General features: G+C 41.5%; 1 protein-coding gene across 1 annotated transcript in view; it reads left to right on the forward strand.

Moving 5' to 3' along the window:
• The window catches only part of MEIKIN (meiotic kinetochore factor), a gene marked incomplete at both ends in the record, with an annotated part of 42,136 nt that extends 41,752 nt beyond the window's left edge, over positions 1–384 (forward strand). The window contains one exon of the mRNA XM_080924037.1: positions 353–384. Within this exon, the coding sequence (XP_080780163.1) occupies positions 353–384 (32 nt within the window). The remainder of the gene's footprint in view (positions 1–352) is intronic.
• Between the last annotated feature and the right edge of the window lie 13,886 nt (positions 385–14,270).

Raw genomic sequence — 14,270 nt, forward strand, 5'->3', positions numbered from 1 at the left:
AGGCAGAATTCTAGGCTGCAAAAAGGGGCTCTGAAACCCTACCGAGGCTTCCATTATCAGCCTTCATTGGACTTTCCTCTAGATTGTCACTAAGCAGGTCTCTTGATGACTCCAGAAAGAACTCTTCTGTTTTAGGAAGCAGGTGGGTGTGGTGCAGGCTGGGAGAGTTCTCGACCCCCCCTTCCTTAAAAAAATAATTTTTTATTGAATATTTTCTTTATTTACATTTCAAATGTTTTCCTTTTTCCCTGTTTCCCCTCCGGAATCCCCCTATGTCACCCCTGAGAGTTGGTTATTTAGTAACTATTGGGCACTTACTTCTCTACAAAATAATATGTATATTTTTCTCTAGATATTATAATGAAGACAAATGGCAGAATGTAATAGCTGTGGCTGAATTTTCTCTGCTTTGAAGATGTGAATGTGACTATGAAGTCCACACAAGCAGATGCCTGTCAAAATTATATAAAATTTAAATTATATAAAATTAAAAATTTTCTTATTGTTTATGATAAACTGTGTGGAAATTCCCCTAATGACCTTGTCATTTCCTTTGGTCAGTTAAGAAAAGAAATGTTCTCCCATATTTTTCTTAAATGTATGTATTTGTACTTTAAAATCTGAACCATTATATGCACCAAAATAGATGATTTTCTGCTCATTATGAACGCTCATCGGGATACTGTCTTTCTTTCTTCTTCTTCTTTTTTTTTTTGTCTCCAGATCTGTCCTTTGTATGGATCAAAAGTAGTAAAGTCGTTGAAGTGCTAAAAATGAAAATGATTATATTACAAGCTATTTTTAACAGAACTTAATTGAAGCCACATGAGTGAGAGACCTAATTCCAGGTCTGACTAAAAGACACTCTACACTCAAAAATTGCTGAAGCAGGAATATATGAAGTATACAGTCAATCACACACTAAGTATTCACTATGTTAGCTCATCTCCAGACTAACTTCAGCCCCCTCTGTAGGGCTGACTGTGCTTCTTTCAGTGGTCTCATGGTCTAACTTGTGGCATCTGCACAGTGCCTGTCCTAAGAAAACAGAAGCCTGTTGTCAGTGGACAGAGTACAGTTGTATAACTTGGTGAGATTTTTAACCCTGATGTTGAGACTAAGGCCACCCTATAAAAGAAAGAACCAAAGTTTGAAAGCTGCCTCAGTAGCAAGGGAAATCATAAAAACTTTGTATTTAATCTGAGGTTAAGTGACCTATACACTCTTTATTTTAAAATAGAAGTCCTGTGAAAAGATTCTTTTAAATGTTCTGAAAAGATCTACGCCACTAAAAAAGCTACTTTTTTTTTTCTCTGACTTCATCTGGAGGTGAGCTATAAAAATACATTAGGGAATGTTTATGATAGAGGATGCAGTGAATGCAGATGTGTTTTCCAGATCAGTTCAACTAAGTCAGCAACTTTTGGAATGATTTAAAAAAAATATTTATTTAATGTATGTGAGTACACTGTAACTGTCAGACACACCAAAGAGGGCATTGGATCCCATTACAGATGGTTGTGAGCCACCATGTGGTTGCTGGGAATTGGACTAAGGACTTCTGGAAGAGCAGTCAGTGCTCTTAACTGCTGAGCCATCCCTCCAGCCCTTAGAATGGTTTTAAAAGCAGAAATATGATAAGCTGTGGGGGACTGAGGACCGAAACAAAGTCTATCTCCTGTCTTCACAGAGTTTAATTCAAGGAAAAGTGCCTGACTTGGTACTTCCCAGTCAGATGGTAGGTCTTGGGAGGAAACAGTGTGGATTGGGAGTGGCAGGGTAAGAAGTATCTATCTTTGACTGGCTCATATTGCTAACAAGGAAAATATTTCTAGATGTGGAGGTTGGTCCTTCAACAGGTTATATAATTTAGAAGTGGTAAGTGTGGGCTGGAGATATGGCTCAGTGGTTAAGAGCACTGACTGCTCTTCCAGAGGTCCTGAGTTCAATTCCCAGCAACCACATGGTGACTCACAACCATCTGTAATGGGATTTGATGCCTTCTTCTGGTGTGTCTGAAGACAGCTACAGTGTGCTCATGCACATAAAATAAATTATTCTTAGGGGAAAAAAAAGAAGTGGTGAGTGCAGTGTGAGCCCAGGATTTCCCATTTTCTGGAGAAGCTCAGAGAAAGGGAAGAGGGAAGAGCTCGTTGGAACTGGCATTTCAATGGTTTGGAGCGGAGGACGTGACATTCAGTATAATGAGGAGAGAAGTGGGCCCGTGGCTGGCAGTCATGAGAAGTTGAAAGCATATTGTTTTATATTCTAAGAGAAGGGTATTAGACCTGTGGGCAAGCCTCCATCTTTTATCTCCACCCCGCAAAGAATCTGTAAAAGGACTTTCTTTCTGCAAAGAGGTCTCCAGCCTCTTCATCTCCCATTGATTTTATAATGACTAGCCGGTGCAGTGGCACACCTGTAAGCCCAGGTACTGAGGAGGCTGAGGTAAAAGGATGGAGAGTTTTGGATCAGCCCAAGCAACTTAGCAAGACCCTGTAAAGAGCAGGTGAGGGATGGCTTAGTGGCAGAGTACTTGTCTAGAAAATGGGAGGCCGAGGCTCTGTCCTCAGCACTGAAAAGAACTGGACCATCTTGCCTCATCCTATAACTAATTAAACTACATTTCATTCATTTAAAATATATTCAAATTATACATCATATAAAATTATCTCAGTTAAGAGGCTGAACATATGGCTCTGCACTTCCTTCTCATCTAGAAGACCAGAGTTTAGTACCAAGAACCTCTCATCAGACAGCACCCCAGAGGACCTGAGGTACTTTCTGGCCTCCATAGGCACCTGCAAACATATTTACACACACACACACACACACACCATGAATTTAAATTTTAAAAATCTAGTTAAAAATCCATGGGAGGTATAATGTCACTTTTAATTTTTACTGGTGGGTGAATTTTCACCTGAGGTTTCATTGGTTTCTGTTGTGTGTATATATTATTGTGTGTTTTTACATCATAAAGGCTGTGGTGACTTGACTCCAGATAAAGGGTTTTTTTTTTCAGCTTCTTATTAATTTTTACTTTCTAGCCTAAATTTAGAAATGTTAAGTCTTCTTGCACCTTAAAACTTTCTTTTTTTCCTTACAACTTTATTTTAAAAAGAGAGATACACGTACAGATTTTTAAAAGCATTTTGGCATAACACTATATTTTTGTCAGTACTTAATTCTTTTAGAGGTTTGATAGCATGCATTGAAATCCCACTAGTTACCATAAGCATGAAGTACATGTAGAACAGAACGTCACATGGAAACAGTGTTTTCTTGATGTGTATAGATTAAACATAATGATTTTTGAATACCAAAAATTGCCACAAGGCTATATTCCTAGCTCTTGGATTATTAATGATTTAAGGTCTAGGTGTACCACACTCTGAGAGGGTGCTATACACTTAGTTTTTTTCCTAAGAAGGACTGAGGCTTTCACTTTTTGGCTTTTGTTTTTCTTGAGCTTCATATGTCCTGTGAGTTTTTTCTGGGGTATTCAGAGCTTTCTGGGGCTAGTATCCAATTATCAGTGACTACATATTATGTCTGTTCTTTTGTGACTGGGTTACCTCACTCAGGATGATATTCTCTAGATGCATCCATTTTCCTAGGAATTTCATAAAGTCATTTTTTTCTAATAGCTGAGTAGTACTCCATTGTGTAAATAAATATACCACAATTTTTGTATCTGTTCATCTACTGAAGGACATCTGGGTTCTTTCCAGCTTCTGGCTATTATAAACAGGGCTCCTATGAACATTGTGGTGCATGTGTCCTTATTGTATGTTGGGATATATGCCCAGAAGTGGAATAACTGGGTCTTCAGGTAGGACTATGTCCAGTTTTCTGAGGAACCGCCAGACTGATTTCCAGAGTGGTTGTACCAGCTTACAACCTTACCAACAGTGGAGGAGTGTTCCTCTTTCTCTGCATCCTGGCCATCATCTGCTGTCATCTGAGTTTTTGATCTTAGCCATTCTGACTGGTGTGAGGTGGAATCTCAGGGTTGTTTTGATTTGTATTTCCCTGATGACTAGGCATGTTGAGCTTAGATGCTTCCTGTACAGAACACCAATGGCTTGTCCTCTAAGACCAAGGATCCAGAAATGGGACTTAATGAGATTGCAAAGTTTCTGTAAGGCTAAGGACACTGTCAAGAATACAAAACGGCAGCCAACAGACTGAAAAAAAGATCTTTACCAACCCCACATTTGATAGAGGTCTAATATCCAATATATACAAAGGACTCAAGAAGTTAGACATCAGAGAATCAAACAGTCCTATTAAAAATGGGGTACAGAGCTAAACAAAAAAATTCTCAAATGAGGAATACCAAATGGCTGAGAAGCACCTTAAAACTTTCTTTAGTGTTCTTTTAGCTGGCCCATCTTTCTGTTGGGTTAAATATCAGAGCATTTTCTTGGCATGATCTAATGTAGACTTTTCTCTTAGAAGAGAAAGGAAGTTTCTAGTAGTTTCTAGAAGCCACTGAGTATGGTGATGAGGCTCTAGGTTTTGAGGTTTGGAGTCTTGTTATATAGCCCAATCTGGCCTGAAGTTTGTTATGTAACTCAAGATACTCTTGAACTGGAATTCTGGCCCCACCTGGCTGATTTGTTGATTTACTAATTTATTGAAAGAGAATCTCTCTCTTGCCTCAACCTCCTAAGTGCTGTATTACAGCCCTCTCCAGCTGAACTTCGTTTTTTGCATGTGTATATGTATGTAGCAGGTGAGTGGGTAATGTATGGTCAAGTATATATTGGTATACATGTATACATACATATGTATAGTGCACATGGAGGTCAACATTGGGTGTCTCCCTCAATCATTTGCCATTTTATTTATTGAGACAGGCTTTCTCATTTGAACCCATAGCTTGCCAATCAGCTAGTCTAGCCAGCCAGCCTGCCCCAGGAAGCCCTTGTCTCTGCCTCCTAAGTTCTAGGATGATAGGTGGCCGTCATGCCAACCTAGCTTTTATGTGGATTCTAGGATTACAAAGTTCACCCATCGAGCTTGATAAGCAAGTGCTCTCTCCACTGAGTCATCTCTCCAACCCCAAAGCTTCTTTCTGTGCTTTTCCTTCTGGTACTGGGTATTGAAACTATGGGCTTCATGTGTACAAGGTATGTGCTCTATCTCTGCTCTATAGACCCTGCCCTTTCTTTTTTAAACTGTATTTATGCATGAGTAAGAGAGTTATGCATTCCAGAGGTCAGAGGACAATTTGCAGACATTGGTACTCCACGTGGGTTCAGAGGATTGAAGTCTGTTTGAACCCTGGGCTTGCCAGCAAGCGCCTTTGTCTACTGAGCCATCCCACCGGCCCCCAACTGAACTCCTCTTTTGTTCATGTTTGTCTTAATAAACTTGCATCGTGTGTGCCTACCATGTTTCCTTTGGAGATTTCTCTGCTGGTTGACATCTTGGTAGCTCCATTCCTCAGCTAGTGCGACTAGCAGTAAATAGAGATGTGGATGTATTTCTGTGCTGTGATAACTTAAGTTCCTTCATGCATATGCCCAAGAGTGGAGCTGGTTCACATGGTAGTTCTGGTTAATGTGTTCGTGCTCACCAATTTTCTGGGTGTCCATGCCAGTTTACATTCCCAGTGGCAGCGGATACTAGCTGTTCCCTCCTCGCACACATGCCAGCATTTGCTGTCACTTGTTTTCTTCACAATAGCCATTCTGACTAGAATGAGATGGAATCTGTTAATTTCCCCGATGGCTAAAGATGTTGAAAACTATTGTTAAGTATTCATTTGTTATTTTTTTTCTTTTTAAAATATAGTTGTTTTTATTGTTTGAGAATTTCATACACGTATATAATATATTTTGAATTACTTCTTCTCCCTCTTCAACTCCCCCCAGACTTCCTCAATAAAGCCCTCCTCCTAATTTCATGTCTTTTCTTTTAAAAATAATCCATAAAATCTAATTAGTGCTGCTCATAGATTCATGTGTATGGGACCATCCACTAGAGTGTGGGCAACCCAAGAGAGGCCGCATCCCCTGCAGCCGTTAACTGCTAGTAGCTCCTGGGCTAGGTGCGTGGCCTTGTGAGCCCTCTTCCGTTAGTGCTGGGATTTTGATTGGTTTGATTGTGTGGATTTTGTACAGATAACCACAGCTGCTGTGAGTATATGAGTTAAACAGCTATACTATATCAAGAAGATAGCGTTTTATAATACTCATTCCCATTCTGCAGCTCTCACATTCCTTCTTAACTCTCTTCTGCGATGTTCCTTGAGCGAAGAGTGAAAATGAGGGTGAGGGATAAGGGTGAGGGTTAGGGTTTGGTCGAGGGTGAGAGTGAAGAGAGGGTTGACCCAGACGTCCCATTTAGGACGGCGCACTTACCAGTCACGAATCCTCAGTGTTTTCACACATCATGGGCATTAACTGTAGCCCACCACACAAACAGCTTCTTTGAACAAGGTTGAGTCACAATCCATGGGCATAAACACAAACACTTAGATGGTTCATGAACAACATGACCATTTGGCAAAACAATAACAGTAGATCTCTCTCTAGGGCCTATGACCTCTCAAACCATGATGCTGAACATGAATTTCCTACGGTACAGACTTTAAACCCAATCACAAAGCAGTTGGCTTTCCCCTGAACTGCCCTCCTGCTATTGTACCAGTGGGTCCATCTTGGCTGGCATATCGTTCTGTGTCTTTTCTCCATTAGGAGCCTGGATAGCTCTTCCCAGCACTTAGCATGTAGCAGCTGAAGGGGTCTATGCCTGAGCTGTTATCTAGTTTTAGGTCTAGTTATGGAAACTAATAAGCTTCTTCCTTTTGTTTGTGCTAATTTGTTCACGTTTATGATCAATACAGACTATCTGGTTGATAGAGTTAACTCAATTAACTTTTCTATAGATGTCAACATCACAGGATTAATCTACATGAGTGCACAAAGTCACCCATCTTTTTCCAAATACTCTAAGCTCCAACAATACAGAAATCTTATTTTATTATCTACTGTGCTAACATCTTTTAGTAAAGCTGATAGGCACATAATAATTTTAAGTGTTTAAAAAAAATTTATTGATGGGGCTAGAGAGATGGCTCAGTGGTTAGGAGCACTGGTTGTTCTTCCAAAGGACCTGAGTTCAAATCCCAGTATTCACATGGCAGTTCAGAACTGTTTGTAATCCCATTTCCAGGGGACCTGACATCTTCATGCATACATACATAGAGGCAGAACACCAACATACATTAAAAATATCTGTTGAAAGGTTTATCATAGAAATATACTGTTTACGAAAGAACCTTTGTATGCATCTAATGGAATTCTAAGTTAGAAATTCATGCCAATATTTCTTATACTGAAGGTAACGGTTTGATTCTCTAGAAGAACTGACTTCTTCAGTAACTTCTTTTGTGACTTGCTGTTCTCTAAGGGGCAGGGACTGTCTGTCTTACTTATTATTGTATTCTTAGAATTTGAAACATCACATCTTTATTCTCTATTAGGTTCATTCTATTAGCATGGAAATTCTATGATGTCTCCCGTCTTCCAAAAGAACCCCAATCTTCTTCAGTCTTCTTTCCTCTACTACAGTTAAGCTGAGAAGCTTTACTGTTTCCATCTGCTTATCTGTGTTCTCTCTGTCTGTCTCTCTGTCCCTCTCTTCTGCCCTCCACCCCCCCATCTGTTTTGTTTGTTCGAGACAGATTTTCTCTGTGCAGCCCTGATTGTCCTGAATTCACTCTGTAGACCAGGCTGAACTCACAGAGATCCACCAGCCTCTGCCTCCTGAGTGCAGGGATTAAAGGCATGCCCCATCAAGCCCAGCTGACCTTTGTCTTTTGACTCTACGAAGTCAGGCTTCCCTTCACATGTTCCACTGAGACTTGCTAAGATCTCCCCGCTGACAATCTAATTAGTATACATGTATAATGTACACTTACAGGGTCAACAACATTCACGTGAAACTCATTCCTCTTTGAGACATTCTTTTTATCCTTCTGTCAAGTCTCTGTCTTCTAGACTTTTGAGAATTGTCCTCTTTTGTTTTTAATCTTTGACTATCTTTTGTGTATCCATGTTTTCTCTAGAAAACGGCAACCATTCCGTTGTTTTGACTTGTATAAGCTAAGCCTCCCAAATCCTGCCTTTTACCCATATGCTCTACTTAAATTTCCACATGGGCATCAAACATTTCAAACATAATATATCCAAACTTGATATACTAGATTTTCTTCTTCAAACCTAATTTTTCTGGAGTTTTAATCAGACAGTAACTTACATTTAAGCTGCTCAAGTAAAGAAATGTTGGTAATGACCCCAGCCAGGGTCACGAGGAGAGCAGTCCCTGCACCTCCTGTGGGCAGCACTGTAGAGCTAACTCTGTTGGTTAAGGTGTGGGTGAGCTAGCCCTGAGGGTGTAAGAGACAGAGAACTGGCTCAGCTCCTGTCAACTGCAGTAACCAGGAGAGTGGTCCCCACACCTAGACTGTGAAGTACAGTAGAGATAGCCCTGGGGGTGAGTGTGGGTGAGCAGGTCTAGAGCACATAAAGGCAGGAGGGCTGACCTTGCTGCTTTCCAGCTGCAGCATTGGGTGACCTGGCTAGCGCTGTATCGGAAAGCTCACCCTTGTGGTGTGGGTGCGGGAGGGCTGGTAGGCTGACCAACTCATTTATCATCCAGGGCCAGATCCAGGCAGGGCTTTGAGTTGGCCCACTCCAACATCTACCTCATCTATGAACTGCTAGAGTATGTGAAAGGGCCGGTCCTGCAGATCCAGAGCTGCAGGATCTCCATGACACAGAACAACAACAGGATATCTGAGAGACCTAATGAGTATAGTATAGCAGAGCAGAAGCCAGACCTCAAACTAGACCTATGACTCACTGCAGTGGACATTCGCAAGTAAAGCTGTGTGAACCAAAGGGTAGACTGTGGGATAACCTGTGACACACTGTGGTTTTTACAAGATTTTTTTTTAATGTTCTGTTTATTTTTGTTTTATATTTTCTTCTGGGAGAAGGTTGCATGGACAGAGGGCAGATATGAAGGGACGGGGAGATGAGTGGGGTTGGGGTGAGTGATTTGAAATTTACAAAGGATCAGTAAAAAGTTGTTTTCCTTTTAATGTTGGCAATATATTTGATTTTCTCCAGCTGCATCTCCAAAAGAAATGCCAGTAAACACTATCACCCCTCCCCCAACACAGATGCCCACCTATTTGACTGCCCTCCTTTCATCCCTTCTCTTCTATAATAGCTTTTCTATATAACAGCCAGACTGGAGCCCTAAATTGGATCATGGCCCTTTCCTATTTTAACCTTACTCACGTATTTCTTCACTCTGACAGTCTCCCAGGTGTATGTAATGTCATTTTCACTCTCCATTACTTTCTTACTCCCTCCCACTCATGCCAAACTCCTTCCCAACAATTTCTCCCACTTTCCTCTTTTTGTTTTGTTTTGTTTTGTTTTTTTCTATTTATTGTGACCTGCCGAGTCTAAGCAGGACTGTTTACACAGAGTGATCATTTACTCTTTCGAGGTCCCAGGGGTTGACCCTATGGCTTCACACATGCTACACAAGCGCTGTACCGCTGAGCTACATAACCAGCCCACTCCCGTCACTCCTAACCTCCTCCCCAGGAGTTGCCAGGAACCATGATTTAGATGCTCTGACCCACTGTCTTTTTCTAACCACATGCAAGCTACTGTTCCTTCCCAGAGTCTCCATTTTCTTGTCTTCCCTTCTCTGCATCCAAACCTATTGCTTCTGCTGAGCCTCTGCACATTGTCTTCTTTCTCTCAGAATGTTCTTCACCGTCTTTCCCATGGCTGCTTCCTAACTTCTTCAGACATCAGCTCAAATCCTGCATCTTTGGATTTCCCTACCCCCCTTTAGTTTCTGCTGTAGCTACTGTCACCACCTGCAGGCATTTTGTTCCCTCTCAGTAAGAAGTGAATTCCCAATGGGGACTCTCTCAACACTGTATCCTCAGGCTGGAGTAGGAAGGACCTCAGGGGATGTTTGCAAATAATCCAAGGTTTATTCCTTCTTGTACATCAAAGCACTGCCAGTTAGGGTTAGTTTCTTGTTGTGTAGCCACAAAAGCCTGGCTTAATTTTTCTTTCACACTAACAGGACAATTGAGTCAAAGTTTATTAGCATGGTGGTTAAAGGAGCCAGATTATAGTTTTATTGGCCCGTTTCCTATGTCAGGCAAACCACAGATATGTACCGTGAAGAATTTACTTCTGTCATTTATATCTTCAGGAGAGTGATTTTTTTTTCTTGTCATTTTGAGTCACTTTGTAACTGACTCTAGTGGCCCTGGAGTTCTATGTAGGCCAGGCTGGTCTCAAACTCAACAGTGCTCCACCTGCCTCTGCCTCCGGAGCGCTGAGATTAAAGTTGTGCGTCACCACGCCCTGCCAAAGAAGGATGGGCTTGAAGCTGATGGGCAGACACCAGTTTGGGAAAAACTAGAACATCTGATGGGCAGACACCAGTTTGGGAAAAACTAGAACATCTAGGCTTTTATTTAATACTCTTAACTCATTGTTCTGCATTCATGAAAGATAACATGAACGGCTAAAGAAAAACTTTTATATGTCTTCTATTCCTGCATGACTGTTCCCTAGATTTAAAGAGCTTGCTTTCAAGACACCCCAGCTTCTCTGAGGACAGACCATAATGAACGGCGGGGTAAATACATGTTGATACCAGTCTCAGAATTTCTGTCTATAAAATGTCTTATTATAAATCTGTATCCTTTCAGGGTTTGCATTCTGTTATTGTAGCATCATAAGGGAAATGAGACGGATGACTGCATTTGGTTTTCTCTGTGCTTTCAAGACTGAGAATTCAGAGAAGAAGCAATTGCACGAGTGGAGAACCCTAAAATAAAGCACCTCTTATGCAAGCAGCAATGCTTCTCCTACTATTAATATCTATGATCACCCATGAGGTAATTTTTTCCCAAGATGAAGGCGCATGAGGCTACTGTATTCGGAAACTTCTTTCTGAGGGAACCTGGAAAGAGTCATCTCCGTGCCAGCCGTGGATGGCCTCTTGTCCTTAAGAGTCTTTGGTCCTGTGTAGACAGTGTTAGTCTGCTTCAATTCACATTTATCTAACTTGTATAAAAACAAGAAAGTTCAGCCGTTTGCACATTGATTTATCAGATTTTTTTCCCACATTAAAAAATGTCACACTTCTCCACTGTTGGTGGGGTTGCAAGCTAATACAACCACTCTGGAAATCTGTCTGGCGATACCTCAGAAAATTGGATATAGTACTACCTGAAGACCCAGCTATTCCACTTCTGGGCATATACCCCAGAGACACTTTAATACACAACAAAGATATATGTACCACAATGTTCATAGCGGCTCTATTTATAATAGCCAGAAGCTGGAAGGAACCCAGATGTCCTTCAGAAGACGAATGGATACAAAAATTGTGGTACATATACACAATGGAATACTACTCAGCCACCAGAAACAATGACTTAACCAAATTCTTAAGAAAATGGCTGCATCTAGAGAAGATCATCCTGAGTGAGATAACCCAGTCACAAAAGAACAGACATAATATGCAGTCACTGATAGTGGGATGCTAACCCCAGAGGCTTGCACTCCCCCAGAAACAACTCACAGACTGTATGAAGTCCAAGAAATAAAGAAAACAAAAAAATATACATATATTCACAAAACAAGAAGGCTTTGACTATTTCCATGTTGCGTTTTGTTTTGCATGTACTTTACGCTTATTGCAACTAGTACGTTTTCAATGCATACTGTCAAGCCCTTGAAAAAAATCAAGTACTGACTAAAAAACATATCCACATGGTTTTATGTAAAATTTATTTTAATGTCTGAAAAAACAGTACTGACAAAAATGTATAATTTTAAGCAAAAAAATGTTTAAAATCTTTACATTTATCTTTGTTTTGCAAAATAAAGTCGTTTAAAAAAAAAAATGTCACAAATATTTTGCTTGAAAAAACATGAAGCCCTTTTCACTGTTCTATTGCTGTGAAGAGACACCATGACTGTGGCAACTGTTAGCAGAGAAAATATTCAATTGAGGGCTGGCTTACAGTTTCAGAGGCTTAGTCCTTATTATCATGGCTGGTGTCATCGTAGCATGGTGCTAGAGAAGGAGGGAGGGAGGGAGGGAGGGAGAGAGGGAGGGAGAGAGGCAGAGAGGGAGGGAGGGAGGGAGAGAGAGAGGGAGAGAGGCAGAGAGGGAGGGAGGGAGGGAGAGAGAGAGGGAGAGAGGCAGAGAGGGAGGGAGGGAGAGTTGGTTCTTAATGTGGGCTTTTTGAAACTTCAAAGCAAACTCCAGGTGATAACACTTTCTCTAACAAGGTCACACCCCCTAATTCTTTCAATTGGTCACTCTCTGGTGACCAAGCATTCAAGAATATGAACCAATAGGATCCATTCTTATTCAAAACATCACACCTAGTAACATTTGAAATGGGCAATGAACCTATGAATAAAATCTAACTGTTGCACTGCATTCTCAGAAAGACCTTCCTTCGACATAATTTCATTGCTTAGTTCATTAATCACACAACACTAATCACCATCTGAAATTACCTTACCTACCCATTTTACTGTCTTCTTGCCTATAAAATTAAATTTTCTGTTCTTAATGTTGAGCTCCACTATTCAGAGCTCAAATTTGTGAAATGAGCAAATTCTTTTTTTTTTTTTTTTTTTTTTTTTGGTTGTTTGTTTTTTGAGACAGAGATTCCTAGAACTCATTCTGTAGACCAGGCTAGTCTCAAACTCACAGAGATCCACCCTCTTCTGCTTCCAGAGTCCTGGGATTAAAGATGTGTGCTACCCCTGCCTGGCTGCACATTCACTTTTTAATTATCCACAATTATTGCCTTAAAATGTCTTGTGTACTGGAGTGATGAAGGCAGGATATAGAACTAGAGAGCCTCCCTCCCCTCTCTTCCCTCCTCCATCATCTTTGGAAGCTAAGAGGTAGCTCTGGGGATGAAGTGCTTGGTGTGTGAGACCTGGGTTCTATTCCCACTTAAAGGATGGTCAAAGGAATGTGAGGTTTTAATTCTAGGAGGACTGTAAAGAAGATGAAGCAGAAGGGGCATCCTAGGCTACTTGGTGAGCTCCAGGCCAGCAAGAGACCCTGTCTCAGTAAATATATGAAACTCTTGAAACATTAGAGTTCAATATGCTGACCATTGACAAATTATTAATGATATAAAATATTCTGCTAATTTTTCTTTTTCCTATGTTAGGGCTACTTATTTATTTTTCTTAAATTCTAACTACAGATCAGCTGGTAACCTCTTAAAGATGTGGTTCCTATGTCTAGTTAAGTGAAATTCTCAAGAGTCTTTATCTAGCCTAGGCATACACCATTATTTCCTTCCCCACATCCACATTTCTCAGAGAACTACATTCCACGGTACTAAATCCCTCATCCTGGTAAACAGATGACGAATTTGGTCTGAACACTGATGTTTTGAGAAGACTAGAAGGATGCTCGTGAGCTGTATTTTTCGTTTTGAGAGAAGCCTTGCCATTTGGTTACAATGTCACAGTCCCTCCTTTCCTCATACCTAGCTATTAAGATATATAGCTTTGTTTGATGGAAGTTCTGATTCTTGTCACCCTTAGACATTTTGCTAAATTTCTATTTTGGTGATGAGAATCAAACCCAGGGCCTCTAACTATGGAGCTCTCTAACCGCAGTCTTTCAAGTTCTAAATACTTAGCATAAACGGAACCGTTAGGTTAGATATTTTTAGGTAGACGCTTCTTTTCTTTCTTTCTTTCTTTTTTTTTTTTACAGCTGCTTGCCTCCCTTGATTTTGTTGGTTACCAAGGAGATCGAGCCTGAGCCTCCAGTCGCTAGGTCTTCCTAGAGACCAAATGCGGGTGTCATTGAAAACCGCGTCTGAAGTGGCAGACCCAGGTCCCCTCCTAGAGCCCTAGCAGCCTGGAAGGGCCAGAGGCCGGCCTGGGTACTGGAGGATCTCTCCTGCCACCCAGCCGCGCGCGCCCTCGCACGCCCCGCCCCGTGAGAGGCCGCGTGACTGACCCGTGGGCCAGCCAATGGCAGGCGGCCCCGCCTCCCCACCCTCCACCCCGCCCCCCCTCAGCTTGCTGCCACGTGATGCGGCTCGTCGCCAGCCAATCGCCGCGACCTCAATCTCGCGCTCCGCCCCGCGCGCCGTGGCCGTTTGAAGTGACTAATTTCTGTCATATGACTGAGGCACCCATGGGGGTGGCGGG

The sequence above is a fragment of the Micromys minutus genome (assembly GCF_963924665.1).
Source record: "Micromys minutus genome assembly, chromosome: 10".
In the NCBI taxonomy this organism is placed as follows: domain Eukaryota; kingdom Metazoa; phylum Chordata; class Mammalia; order Rodentia; family Muridae; genus Micromys; species Micromys minutus.